Source organism: Talpa occidentalis, unplaced genomic scaffold, assembly GCF_014898055.3.
Source record: "Talpa occidentalis isolate TD23 unplaced genomic scaffold, MPIMG_talOcc4v2.1 talOcc4.12, whole genome shotgun sequence".
NCBI classification, from domain to species: domain Eukaryota; kingdom Metazoa; phylum Chordata; class Mammalia; order Eulipotyphla; family Talpidae; genus Talpa; species Talpa occidentalis.
Genome location: NW_023601212.1, coordinates 45,805,169 through 45,819,215, shown reverse-complemented (window position 1 = coordinate 45,819,215; position 14,047 = coordinate 45,805,169). Strand labels below are relative to the sequence as shown.

Genomic DNA, 14,047 nt, shown 5'->3' with positions numbered 1-14,047 from the left:
GTCCCCTATTAACTTCATGAGAGCAGAGCTAGGTTTTGGTTGTATGCTCAGTGTTTGGTACAAAAGAAATAATGAATTCCCAGGTAGGGCCACTTGCTATATGGAGTTTACTAGTTTTCCCCACATCTGCCTGGATTGTCTCTGTTTTTAAATATTTTTTAAATGCATTTTTTTTTTAATTCCCTATTAATTTTTTTTTTTTTTTGGTATGGATTTTCCCTGGAGCTCTGGTTTTCTCCCACGTCCCAAAGATGTACACCTTGGGTTCATGGGTATCTGTTCTGTTCTCAATTGTCCAGTGTTGGAAGGGTTGTGGGTGGGTGTGATGCATCCTGTGATGGAAGGATTTCTCTTCAGGGGGGGTCCTGCCTTGCACCCCGAACTGCTCGAAGAGGCTCTGGCTACCTATGACCCTGAACTGGAATTAGTGGGTTAGAAAATGAATGAGTGAATACAAATGATTATTGAATATTACAAGTGTTTGGGTTCTTTAGAAGTTTGGTGATATTTTTGTGACCAGAAATCTGCCATAGGAACTAAACTCTTGTTTATATCAATTAGCATATGGTCAAATTGGTTTCCTTATTTGTCATATCCAGGAACCTAGACAATGTTAATTGAGGATCCATTGCACTTTGTTGCACAGTCAGTACAAGTTGAGTGATCAGGTGAGCAAGGAGGCCACCCGTCTTGTGTCAGGAGACATGTGGGACTCCAACTATTTCCCTTGGCAGCCTCCTGTGTGTCCAAAAAGGCATTTCTTTCTGACAAGTGCAGCATCCCAGTGGGCTCTTTGTAAAGTGCAACTTTGAGAATGTCTGAAACATGGATGTGAGTTCACCCAGAATCCTGCTACACTGTCTGCCTCATTTGTAGTTTCAAAGCTAAGCCTTGACTGGACAAGGAGCCTTGACTGGCAGCCCACACCAGTGTGCAACTTCAGAATATGAATGATTATAGTGAAATGAGAAGCGCATAGTCACACAATGATTTTTCATCCATCTGATAAGTTGTTCAAGTTAAGCCTTGATTCCAGTGAATAATAGGTGATCAGAGAGGTCAAGGTTGACAGCTACCTGGCCACTGGAGTGGCATGTCCGGCTCAAGTTAAGCTCTGGTTGGTGAGTTTAATATGATTGTTTTTGGGAAGCCCAGTGTCCAGCCTGGGTTTCCTCACCAGCTCGCCAACTCTGCCTGGTGCGCCCTGAGGGTCCTAGGTATGTTGCAGTAGTCTTATAACTGCCCTCTGCAGGGAGACAGATGGACAAATCAGTGAACTAAGGAAGACCAGATAGGCCTGAGAAAAGCACAATAGCCCAGAAGTGGTGGGATCAGGAGGCACTCTTCTGCCTGTGGGACCAGCTGGGGAGCCATTGAGGGTGTGAGTCCTAGCTGAAGCCTGAATGATCTGAAGCATAAGGACTAGCCATACCAAAGCCCTGAAGTGAGAACTTGGTTTGCTCTAGAAACAGGAAGAAGTCTGGGGGATGGTGGGGTGGGGTCAGAGCGAGGAGCCAGCCCTCCAATAAGGCTCAGTCAGTTGTGTTTTCCAAGACAACCAGAACTTGTGTCTGCAGAATTCCTGCCAAGAGTCTTGTTAAGTACTGCAGGGAAGGATAATAGTAATACACTTGGGTTAGGTTAGTAGTGATACGCTTTTAGAAGCAAGTGGGACCAAGTGGCTGATGAATGTAGGCCAGCCAGCTTTATAGCCCCTCTCCTTGGTGATCTGGTGGCTCACCTTAGATCATGGGAGCATACTGCTGACTCCCAGAGTAGACTGATTTTTACCTGGGACCTCTGTTGGGCTCAAATGGGGAGGGGAGGGAGAATGTGCTCCTTTAGCTAGGGATAGGGCCAGCTGATGGAATCATACACATGAGAACAGGCATGTCAGGACCCATAGTCACTGTGCTGTAAACTGCCCTGACTAACCTCATCCCCAGGCCAACAACACCCTGTCTAGGACCTCTTGAGGGTGATCCAAAGGTCCTTCCCTCATGTTCAGATATGCAGTAAAATCCCCTCTAGCTAGTGGGTCTGTTCTCATCCATTGAGGCCTCTGACTGCAGAACCAACCTGAAAGCCAACCCTTCCTAGGGGGAGAACTCCACAAGAAGTCTGTCGTTGGATGTATAGCCCAAGTCAGTGTTGAAGTCTTACTCTTGACATGCCTGAGACCACAGAAATTGGACAGCACCTTTCCTGTTTGTGCAGCATTCTAGCAGGCTCTAGTCCAGGAGTTGTAATTTCCTGGGACCTGGAGGACACAGAAATTGGTCTCCCCCTCTGCTCAGCCTGTCCTGCTCCTCTGCTCCTGCTTCTGTGATTCTCAGTGATTTCTCTGGGCATGAGTTTTAGCCTGCTTGGAACACTTAAAATAAGTGTTCCTCTTCTCCATGAGGTCTTTTATGTGTATCCTTAGTGTCCTGGGACATGAGGGGGCTCGTGGAACTCATGTAATAAATGTGACAAGTAAAATGCCATTGTCCTTTGCTGTCTGTACCCTTGCTGTATGGGCTCCCTTGTTTGAATTTGGTCCATAGGGCCTGAGACATTTTTTGGTGAATTCTTGGCTACACTGAATCACACTACTCCCTCTCTGAAACATTGGAGCTGGGATGGGTCATGTGGTATTCCTGGCTCCCCAACTTGTGTTCTGGAGCTTGTGTTAAGATAATGAGAGAGGTCTGTTTAGAAAAAGCAGATGAGGAAGGGGCAGAGATGCTGTGGAACTTGGTGAGAGCACCGGTGTCACAGGGGACATGTCCAGAGTAAGCAGTCAAAGGGGCCTTGGGCCTCTGAATTGGAGATATGTAGACCTGGTGGGCCCTCTGCTGGGTTTGCCTTCCTTGAACAGATGGTGTGAAAGGTCACACTTGTAGCAGTGATTGAGTCTCATGGCTGCCAGAGTTGCAGCTGCTTCTGCCAGGGCAAGGCCCAGCGGGTGGGAAGCTCTGGAGGGTGGAGAGCATGCTTTCCAGAGGCCCAGCTCCCGCCCAGCATGAGGTCTCTGAGCAGCTGCCTATCCTACAGACATAGCTCCCCAAGTCTGGGTCTCTGCTTGTCTTGCTGCTTGTGCCCCGCATCACATCAGATCTACTGGTCAGGGACAGAGAAGGGTATCTACAGAACTCTGGAGTTGTGGGCATGGGGATACCCTGTAGCTGCAGAGAAACAGAAGATTGGAGACCAGGGTGGCTGGTTCGGGAGCTGGACAGGTTCTTGGGCAATGTTCCTTTCAAACGGGGTCAGTAGGGTCTTGAGCCTGGTGCTAAAAGCCCCTCTTGAGGGGAGATCCTGGCTTACCGTCATGCCCTAGGTGGTAGGGGTGGAAGGGCTTTTGGTGGATAGACTTGCTGGGCCTTCACTTTCCTCTCATCATGATACATCAATGTGTGGACAGAGGCACAGAATGGCTTCTGGGCAAGTTGGACCGGGCCAGCACCAACTTCTCCCAGTCTCAGTTTTCCCACTGACAGAATGGGTTTCTGTCCTTGAGGTTCATGGCATGAGGAGGGTTTCCACTCAAATGAATGTGAATGTCTTTGATAGTGTGTGTGTACATGAGAAAAAGCTTGGGGATTCACTGTATTGAAAAACCCTTCTAGCCAACAGTGAACTGGGTGGTGCCAGTAGCAGACAAAATGCGCTTTGATGAGATATTTCTGAAGACTGACCTGGACCTAGATGGCTATGTGAGTGGCCAGGAGGTGAAGGAGATCTTCATGCACTCAGGCCTCACCCAGAACCTTCTAGCGCACATATGGTAAGGAGGGAGAGCAGACACCTGCTCCTCTGTCTTTGGGGGCCTTGCTGTGTGGAAGTGAAGTGGGTGGGCAGGGGAAAGGCCCTGTGGAAGTGAGACTGCTGTGTGAAGAGCTGGAGGGGTGAGCAGGGCCAGAGTGGGTGGTCATCCGGCAGGGACCTCCATGTCTGCTGTTACTTTTACTCTTGCCAGGCTGATGGGAGGCCTAGATGTCAGGTAGAAGAGGAGTTGCCCTGTGGCCCATTATTTCTGTTGTTTATTTGTACAAGCGTGGGTTCCATGACTTGTATCTCCACTGGCCGAATCCCTTGTCTGTGATGTGTAATTTGCACCCCATCTTCCCCAGGGCTCTGGCCGATACCAGGCAAATGGGGAAATTAAGCAAAGACCAGTTCGCATTAGCCATGTACTTCATTCAGCAGAAGGTCAGTAAAGGCATCGACCCCCCTCAAGTCCTGTCACCGGAAATGGTCCCACCCTCAGAGAGGGGCACGCCCATCCCGGTGAGTAGTCTGGCTACACCCTGTCCCCTTCTAGCCTTTTCCAGAGCTCACCACCAGGTGGCACCAGTGGTCCACAGTCTGTGCCCCACAGTGACCTCTCTTTACCAGGGTTCTTGGGTGGGTGTAGGCGGCTCCAGTATTCCCCAGCAGAGCAGGAGATAATAGGGACTTTGTCCCTTATTCTAAGACCTCCTAGTCCCTGCTGAGTGATGAGGTCAACTCTGCAATTCCTAACTCCTGTCTAAATTTGGTTCCAGGACAGCTCTAGTTCCCTGGGCTCAGGGGAGTTCACTGGTGTGAAGGAGCTGGATGATATCAGCCAGGAGGTCGCCCAGTTACAGAGGTGCGTGGGAGGGCCCCTTCCTCCTGACCAGCCTCACACTCTCCTGGGTTGCTGGGAGTGTCAGAGGCTGTGAAACTGTAGAAAGTTGACTGTCACCAGTTTGTTCAGCAGACAGGAAGGGACATGAGTTCTGAGTTCTTGGATTGGCCTAACAAGCTGGTAATGTCGACCTCACTTGGGGTCCTCTGTCTTCGGGGTCTCACTATGTGGAAGTGAAGGGTGGGCTGGGAAAGGGATCTGTGGAAGTGAGACTGTGCTTTGTGAAGGGCTGGAGGGGTGAGACTGTGCTTTGGAGCAGGGCCAGAGAGGGTGGTGATAGGGTCCTAAGCAGTGTGGCCATGGAGTCCCAGGCAGGTGGTTGCTAAGTAATGTCAGCCCTCAATTGCAGGAAGGTTTGGTTCCTCCTTAGCACATAAAACAGGTGAACAATAGTGAACATGTGCTGGGGGGCCTTCACTCTGGCTTTCTGCTTCAATGCCTCTGCCTGCCCCCTTGGTTTTCCTCCTTGGCTTCGTGCCCTTAGTAGAGAAGAGCCCTGAGAAGCTAAGGCAGGTTAGAGGTCAGGTGGAACTGGTTAGACGCATGACTGGTCCCAGAGTCTTGGTTACCTGCTGTAGCTCAGCCTAGAGGTGGTTCCGATTCTGTCACTGCTCCTATATTCTTCAAATGAGAAGCCAGCACATGCAGCTGGCAAGGCTGAGTGGGACTGTGAGAGCAAGAGTCAGTGTCCCAGCCGTCAGCCCTAGATCAGGACCAACGGAGTAGGTTGGAGGGATCACAGGGGCCAGGGTCCTGAAAGGGACAGCAGTGTCTGGGTCAGGCCAGGGCTGCCTCTTCACAGCTGTAGTTCTAGCAGCTGGGAGCCTCATTCCCCTGGGAAGGTAAGGGCCAGACTTGGATCAACCCTGTGGTGGCTTTGAGGGTGACCTGGATGATGAGTTGGGTCTGATGAGACATCTCCCCTCAATGACCAGCCATGGTGGTAGGTCTGATGAGCTTTTGCTGGTGCTGACTATATCTGAGGCTGATGGAAAGGATTATTCAGACACTCACAGTGTTTCCTGTCTGACCTCACTGGCTGCAAGTACTTTGTCCCAGGAAGGAGTGAGCAGGGCTTATTGGCCACCTGTGGGTCCTGCCCTGGAGGCATCTAGAGAGTGTCTTAGCCTTCCAGCTGCTATAAAATAGTTACAGACTGGCATCTTAACAGACACACTAATTTTTCTTCATCCTGAGTTTGGAGGGTAGATCTGGAGTTTAATGAGGGCCCTCTTCCTAGTTTACAGGGGGCAAGAGGCAGGGAGCTTTCTGGGTACCTGTTTTTAGGGACATTGATTCTTATTCTCAGGGCTCCACCCCTATGACCTAATTACCCTCAAAGACCCGACTCCTGAAACTGTTACCTTGGGGGTTAGACTTCAGTATATGAATTGGGGGGACACAGGCACTCTGTCCACAAGGAGAGATTGGCTGCTGCGTGGAGGAAGGTGAAGAGACAGGTAGGGCTAACCAAGTGCCTGATTGCACACCGGCCAAGCAAAGTCTCCCTTGTGGGAATAGCTGGAAGCAGTGGCAAGTCCAGAGACCCTCACTGCCTGTCTTCTGCCAGCCCTCTACACTTCCCACCCGACTTGGCACACCTCCAAACTTCTCACTGTGCTTTCCTAAGACAAATTGTGCCTACCTGTCTCTGTTCTTCACCAAAGAGCTCTCCCCTGGCCTTCCTGGGCAGGATGCCTTCACCACCTTTCCAGTGGGATTTCCCCTCAGGGAAATTCATCTGTGCCTTGATTTGTCAAGGCATATCTGTGCCTTGAAGGCAGAGCCTCTCATGGTATGGGATGTGCCATCTTGGTGTTTCTGGGAGGTGGACACTCACCATTGAGTGAGCAAGTGAGGCTAAGCTTTCTCTTGCTGCAGAACAAATCACCACAGATGTAGTGGCTTAAAACCATGCAAATTTATGTGCTTATGTGGCCAGAAGTCCAGGTGGGCTTGACTGGGCTCCCTGCTCAGGTTTTCACAGGGTCAAGGTCACAGTGTTGGCTGCCTTGGGGAAGAATCTGAATCGGTCCCTTGATATGCTGGGTTTGAGAACTCTATCCCTGCTGGGTGCAGCAACTGCAAGGGGCTACCCTCGCTGCTTCTGGAGGCCCGTCCAACATGACTTCCTTCTGATGGGGCTGTCTCACCTGATGCTTACCTGGGCCGCTCATCCTGGGCATTACTCTGACTTCCTCTTGAAAAGTTCCTACTTTGAAGGGCTTGAGTTATGTTGAGATGCTAACTATGGCATCCATGGATTCTACCCCCACTGAAGAGAGGGACTTGTAGGGTAAACATCACTGGGGTCTCTCCTAGATTTGCATTCCATTGTCCCCTGGGCAGGTGGCTGCTGAGTTGAGAAGTCTGGGTGGGGAGCATGCCCTGAGGTAATGGTCGGCTCATTCACTCTGTGCTTTCCTGAAATGTTTTTGAAAACTCAGAGAGAAATACTCACTGGAACAAGACATCAGAGAGAAAGAAGAGGCCATCAGACAAAAAACCAACGAAGTTCAGGTAAGCACAGCGCCCGTTCTCATCAGGTGAGGCTTGCGTGGGGTATGAGGAAGGTCACCCTGTGCTTGTCGGGAACTTGAGCTGCAGGCTTTCTAGTCAGTGTTTTTCTTTCCATAACTATAGAGGGGAGGTTTTTTTAAAAAATAAAATTGAGATTATAATTCACATAATATAAAATACACAGTTATTAGGTGGACAATTTGGTGGTTTTTAGCGTATTTATTATGTTGCTTAACCATCACCCATGTTTAGTTCCAGAGTATTCCATCTAATTAAAAAGAAACTCATCCCCGCTGCAGTCACTCCCCATCCTCCTCCTTTCATGTGTTTGCTGTGTGTGATTTGCCTATTCTAGACAGCTCTTATCACTGGGCTACTCAGTAAGTGTCCTTGTGCCTGGTCTCTCAGCATGCTGTTCTCGAGGTTCAGCCACATTGTATGGTGTCAGGACTTAATTCCTTTTATGACGGTGATGCTTAACTGAGTGCATGGATCACATTGTGTTTATCCATTCATTCAGTAGACGTTGGGCGCTTCTGCTTTTTGTCTATATTGAGTAATGGTACTATCAACACTAATGTACACATTTTTTTAAAACATATATTTATTTATGCATACAGGAGCTGGAGTACAGGCCAGAAGTGTGCGGGGTGGGGGAAGGGGGGGATGAGAGGAGTCACCAGAGACAGAGTGGGGAACAGAACAGGCAGACTGACTGAAATACACTGCTGAGGGGCGCAGCGGGCAAGACAGGAGAGTTCTGCTGTGCCATGTGGGTAGCTCCCTGGCCGGAGATCGAACTTGTGCTGCAGTGGCTGCGGACAGCTTCATAGGTTGCATCTTAAACCCTTGTGCCACCAGGGAGGCCCAATGTACACATTTTTGTCTGGACATATGGTTTTATTTTTCTTGGTATCTACTGAGTTTGAAGTCATATGCTAGATCTTATTTTTCACCTTTTTTTTTTTTTCAAAGATTTGTTTATTTATGCATACAACAACTGGGGTACAGGCCAGGGATGTGGGGGGTGAGAGGATTCACCAGAGACAGAGTGGGGAGCAGAATAGGCAAATCGACTGAAGTACACCACTGAGGGGAGCAGTGGGCGAGACAGGAGAGGTCTGCCGCACCATGTGGGTATCTCCATGGCCGGCGGGGGTCGAACCAGCACTGCGGAGGCTGTGGATTGCTTCATTGTGCGGTGCTTAACCCCTTGTGCCACCAGGGAGGCCCCTCTTATTTTTCACCTTTTAAGGGGGATGAGAGGATTCACCAGAGACAGAGTGGAATACAGAACAGGCAGACTGACTGAAATACACTGCTGAGGGGAGCAGTGGGAGAGTCAGGAGAGGTCTGCTGCACCATGTGGGTTGCTCCCTGGCCAACTGGGGATCGAACTTGTGCTGCAGTGCCTGCGGATTGCTTCATAGTGCGGTGCTTAACCCCTTGCTCCACCAGGGCGGTCCCCCTTCACACTGTTTTAAAAAGTAGCTGCATCATCATACAGTCAAACTTACAATGCACGAGGGTTCTAGTTTTTCCATATCCTCACCAACACTTCACATTTTTTTCATTGCAGCCTTTCCAATGGATGTAGTATGGTATTTCACTGTCCCTAATACTCTTCCTAATGATGTTGAGTATCTTTTTGTGTATCTGTTGGCCATTTGTATATCTTTTTGGAGAAAAGTCACTTTCTTTGTACATTTTTTAGTTGGTTGTCCTTTTATAACTGAGTTGTAAGAGTTCTTATTATTTTTTAGATACTCCCCTATCAGATACATGATTTGTAAATATTGTGTTCCACCTGTGGTTTGTCTTTTCACTTTCTTGATGGTGCCCTTTGAAGCACGATATTTTCAAATTTTGCTGAAGTCCACTTTATTCCCTTTTTTTTTGCTCTTTTATCATCATATGTAGGAACCTGTTGTCAAATCCAAGGTCACAAAGATTTACCTCATTTTTTTTTGTGGGAGCTTTATATTTACAGTTTTTACATTTAGGTCCGTGACTTTTTAGAGCTAACTTTGTATATGGTGTGAGAAAGGGGTCAGACCTCATTCTTCTGCATGTGGAGATCCAGTTGTCCCAGCACCATCTGTTGAAGAAGCTGTTCTTTCTTCCTGAATGGTCTTGGCATCTTTCTGGAAAAGCAGTTGACTATAGATGTGTGAATGTATTTCTGGACTCAGTTCTGACCCATTTATCTATATGTCTTTATGCCAGTGCCACGCTGTCTTGATGACTGTACCTTTGTAAAGGATTTTGAAATCGAAATGTGAGTCTTCCAGCTTCAGTCTTCTTTTTCAAGATTGTTTTGGCTATTCTGAGTCCCTTCCATTTCTTTGTGATTTTTGGAATCTGTCACTTTCTGTGCAGAGCCCAGCTGGGGTTCTAGTGGTGATTGTATCAGGTCTTTAGGTTAGCTACGTTATTTCTTTTTGCTCTAACACACCTCCCCAACCCCAGTGCCCTTCCTAACGACACTGGCAGGTCCTTTTCCCTGTGGGACTCTTAAATGGTTTTTTCTCTGTTACAGAATGAGGTCCAGACATACACACTGGACCTCACCTGCCTTCTTCCTTCTTCTCTCCCTCACCCACTTCTTGTCCTTCCCTCAGATGTGGCAGACCCACATTTCTGCCACTGACTCACCTCTCAAACATCCTGTGTGTTTTCTCCCCTACACTTGTCAGACTTGAGATCTATTCCTCAAATGAAAGGTTGGGACAAGCAGATAGAGGAGCAGACAATTCAGCTCCCCAAAGTTGGATTTACTGTCATGAGAGGAGGGAGCAAAGATGTTTTTGTAGGGAGAGGGAGACCCTGCGCATTCTTCTGTTTTTTTCTGACATAGCATCAGCCACCATAGCGTCTCTGGCCCATCTTCCCTTATTCCCAGGAACTCTTCACATTCACTGTGGGTTGTACTGTTGGTTCCCAGACAGTCCCTCCTGATAGAAATTGTATTGTGTACAGCTTTTGCTCTCACAGGCCTTCTATATGTACCTCTCTGGGATCCTTTCCTGGAAGTCTAACAGCTCAAGGAGACCTATGCTGGCCTTGGTGATGGATGCTATACTTGGGGAAGCTTCAGCAGTGGACACCCATCATGTCCTACCCCTCTGCTTGAATGGCTTACAGGAGGTGCCCACTGCGGAAACCAATCCCAGATCCAGTCTCTTTGGCGTAGCCTGCAGCATGGCTTCTGTTGCCTCACCCCTTTTCCCTTTGTTCTGGCTAGAGGGTGACACCCCTGACCTTTCTTATGCCCTTGTGACCCCTCCTCAGGGCTTCTCTCCTCCCTATTGCCTCCTGCTCGTCCTTTGGGTTCATCCTAAGTGGTGCTTCCTTGGGGGTCTTCTTCACCTGTGCAGTGTTGGCTCAGTCTCCCCAGGCCCCCATGACTCCCACCAACAGCTCCTGTGCTGTCCCTCAGTGCTGCTCATCCCAGTTCATCTGTATTTGGGTGATGCCTCTTATTATCCCACCCCTGGCCATAGATCACTGGAGAGAAGGGGATGGAGGTGTGGTTCTTAGTTGGGCACCCACCCCATCTTCCTGGCCCCTGGCCTCTCAGATTATCATTGACTATCTGCTGAAAGATTTGGCGTATGTGGCAAGTGTGTGCAGGATGCTGGTCTGAGTTCAGGATAGGGCTGGGGTTTGTAGACCATCCTAAAGGCTCCAGCCCTGGCTGTGATAATGTAGCCTTGGGTGTGCCCCATTTTCTGTTTTCTCAAGTGAATTCATGCCATCTTCCTCAGGAATTACAAAATGATCTAGACCGGGAAACAAGCAGTTTACAAGAGCTGGAAGCTCAGAAACAGGATGCACAAGACCGCCTGGATGAAATGGACCAGCAGAAGGCCAAACTCCGTGACATGCTCAGTGACGTCAGGCAGAAGTGCCAGGACGAGACCCAGATGGTGAGTTGGAGCTCCCTAAGCTGCTCTCAACTCAGGAGGCCTTGAGAAACAGGCCCAGACAGTCTGCTGGCTAAACAGTTTCTGAATGTGTCACTTAGAAAAGCATCTAAGCATATGTGACCTGACCTTAGCCTCACCCACTGAGTATAAACATCAGTAGCCTGGGTCCCCACAAACCTGTGTGTGACACCTTCCTACACCCTAACCCAAGCCTCATAGCACATGGTCCAGGACACCTCTCTCCTCTTATTTGCATGTAGTATCTTCACTGTTGGTCACAAACTAGGAGGCTGCAGCCTCACATGTCTCCTCCTAGGCCTCTCACAGGATATCCGCCCTCTGGGGATTATATGTCTTCCTGGTCACATATCTCCTTATTCCAAGTGATTGCTTGGTTACATAGGGGCAAACATGTCTGCCTTGGCATTTCTGTCTTTGTTTTGAATGTGGAGTGTGAGGTGTATAAAGAAACCAGGTATCTGGGCTGTAGACAGGTGTCCGCCTCCTGGATTATCTCCTTTGTAGAATCCTTAGAGTCACCTTCCATCTTATTTCAGATCTCCTCATTGAAGACCCAGATCCAGTCTCAGGAATCTGACCTCAAGTCCCAGGAAGATGACCTAAACCGGGCGAAATCAGAGCTGAACCGGCTGCAGCAGGAGGAGACACAACTGGAGCAGAGCATTCAGGCTGGGAAGGTCCAACTGGAAACCATCATCAAGTCCCTCAAGTCCACACAAGATGAAATCAACCAGGTATCCCCTGGGTTGGGTTTGCTGTGACAACCTGCAGTGCAGGCTCTTCTGGGGTCTTTTGCCCATGGGAGTAGCCATTGTGAGCTCTCACACCTGTGTGTATGCTCTGCAGGCCTGAGTGTGTGCTGTGGCTGCTTGTTTCCTTTGCTGTCACCCATCTCATTTATGTTAGGTTCTCTTCTTGGAAACTATCATCTGGAGGTTAAGCACCAGAGAACCCTCGAGCGAGTGTTCCAGCATCGTACTGATTTTGCCTTGCTGACCTTTTACCTCCCCACCTAAGCACATAACAAATTATGTTACCAGCTCTTGCCAACCTGGTTCTAGCACAGGCAAGAGGTATAGGGCTGGCACATTGAGGAGGCACCACCACCTGTAAAGTATATCACCCCGTATGGCTCCTGGTCCAGTTCTTCAGGCTGCCAACTTTCCCATCTCTCCTCCCTCCGCTACTCATCAGCAGAGGGAAGGCTCTTTTCCTGCTCCCCTATATGGAATGCTATTCCTTGCTGGCTGTTGGTTGTCCCACATGCAGGGTAGATGTGACATTTGCCCTTGGCAATACTGAAATGGCTACTCATGCATCCTTGCTTGGCTGAATCCATCTCTTTCTTCTTTTTGCCAGTTTACAGACAAATGCACAGCACTCAGGGACATAATAGCCTCTAAAATGCTTTTTTGTTAATTACTATCTATAGGATTCTCATAAATCTTTACCCTCCCAGCCCTTAGTGTTTTTAAAAGGTGGATAGGAGCCAATACCTAAGAGTATGTTATTGATAGTAATAGGAGCTGCTGTTTATCATTTCTATGTTTGGGGTGTGTGTGTGTGTGTGTGTTTGCAGTTTGCAGTTAGGTATTATTCATGATACCTGATGCTCCATTTTGGAGAAGAGGAAACAGAGGTTAGGTCACTAGCCTGAAATCATGCAGTTTGTAGGAAACAGACACGTGTCAGTGTCTGTCGGACTTCAGTCTTCCTTCCCCTGGCCTCCCTTCCTGCCTCCAGGAATGAGGGAGCAGCAAACAGGATAATGAAAACTCCATAAAAGAAAATGACTGTAGAACATCATTTTGAACATATTGACAGTCTGAATCTTGTCCCTGTCCTGTGTTTGTTCAAGTCGACAAGCATTTGTTTGGATGTATGCCTCTCTCAGGGACCAGGCCGTGAGAAGGGTCTCATCTTGGTTCATGAGCCATCTCACTCATCACAGATGTAGTGGATGGGTAATTCAGTTCTTCATGTGAATTGTTGGGGGTTGGATATTAAGAGAGAAAAATGTCCTGCCCAACATATTTTCCCAAAACCTCATGTGATATTTTCCGTGTTTCTGTTGTGCAGGCAAGAAGCAAACTCTCCCAGCTGCACGACAGCCACCAGGAAGCCCAGGAGCAGTTTGAACAGGCACTTGACGGGGCCCGAGGTGCCAGCCTGACCAACCTAGCTGACCTGAGCGAGGGCGTCTCCTTGACAGACAGGGTCGGTTTTGGAGCCATGGTAAAGGTCGAATAAACATGTCCTAGTCCTGGATTAAGTCTCAGGTTGTGAACAGAGAATGCCCTGCCTGCCAGAGTTCATCCCTGCCAACCTTAGTTCTTTCCACGTGCAGGGTTTTTGTTTTTTTTCTACTGCTCTGCATGTCCCCATTGTCCCTGCAGCCTGGCATCTGGGCAAAGCCAGGGGTGGGCCAAATCTTTGGTAAAAACCTGTTTTACTGCCATTTCTGTCTAATAGAGGGCTTCTTAAATCTAACCAAAGTTGGATTGATCTCTTTACACATTGTGAAACCCCGCATTCTGCTAAGTGAGGAACTGGGGAATATGTGTGTGTGTGTTTACCGTTAGAGCACCTTGGAAATCAGATGTATCCATAAGGAACAAGAAAAAATGACAGCCTTCCTGGGGTTTTGCTGGGTCACCTATGAATTGGCTTCTCTCCTGAAATTTAGTTATATTAAGCACTTTATTTCAAACTCCATGACCCTAGTGGTTCTGACTGAGACCCAAGGGACTGGGGGTCTGTTAGGTGTTTGTGGGCTCTGGGACCATGGACAGGCAGCAGGTCTTAGTCACACATCCCTGTCCCTGCCAGAGTCTCCCACTGCAGTCTAAACCCTGACTCGAGCCATTTCCAGTTGAGTTTGACTGCTGAGAGCATCTTCTTGCTGTTGAGGGAACTAATGGAA

The 14,047-nt window shown here is 48.7% G+C and overlaps 1 protein-coding gene across 11 annotated transcripts in view; it reads left to right on the top strand.

Annotated features, from left to right (window-relative positions):
• The window catches only part of EPS15L1 (epidermal growth factor receptor pathway substrate 15 like 1), an 80,104-nt gene that overhangs the window by 33,107 nt on the left and 32,950 nt on the right, over nt 1–14,047 (top strand). For 7 of the 11 annotated variants that reach the window (XM_054693342.1, XM_037506082.2, XM_054693341.1 and 4 more), the window contains exons 10-16: nt 3,612–3,769; nt 4,116–4,272; nt 4,530–4,615; nt 7,102–7,174; nt 10,942–11,103; nt 11,661–11,858; nt 13,204–13,365. In XM_054693342.1, the coding sequence (XP_054549317.1) occupies nt 3,612–3,769; nt 4,116–4,272; nt 4,530–4,615; nt 7,102–7,174; nt 10,942–11,103; nt 11,661–11,858; nt 13,204–13,365 (996 nt within the window). The remainder of the gene's footprint in view (nt 1–3,611; nt 3,770–4,115; nt 4,273–4,529; nt 4,616–7,101; nt 7,175–10,941; nt 11,104–11,660; nt 11,859–13,203; nt 13,366–14,047) is intronic. The other 4 variants (XM_054693339.1, XM_037506076.2, XM_037506085.1 and 1 more) reach the window with 2 other exon arrangements.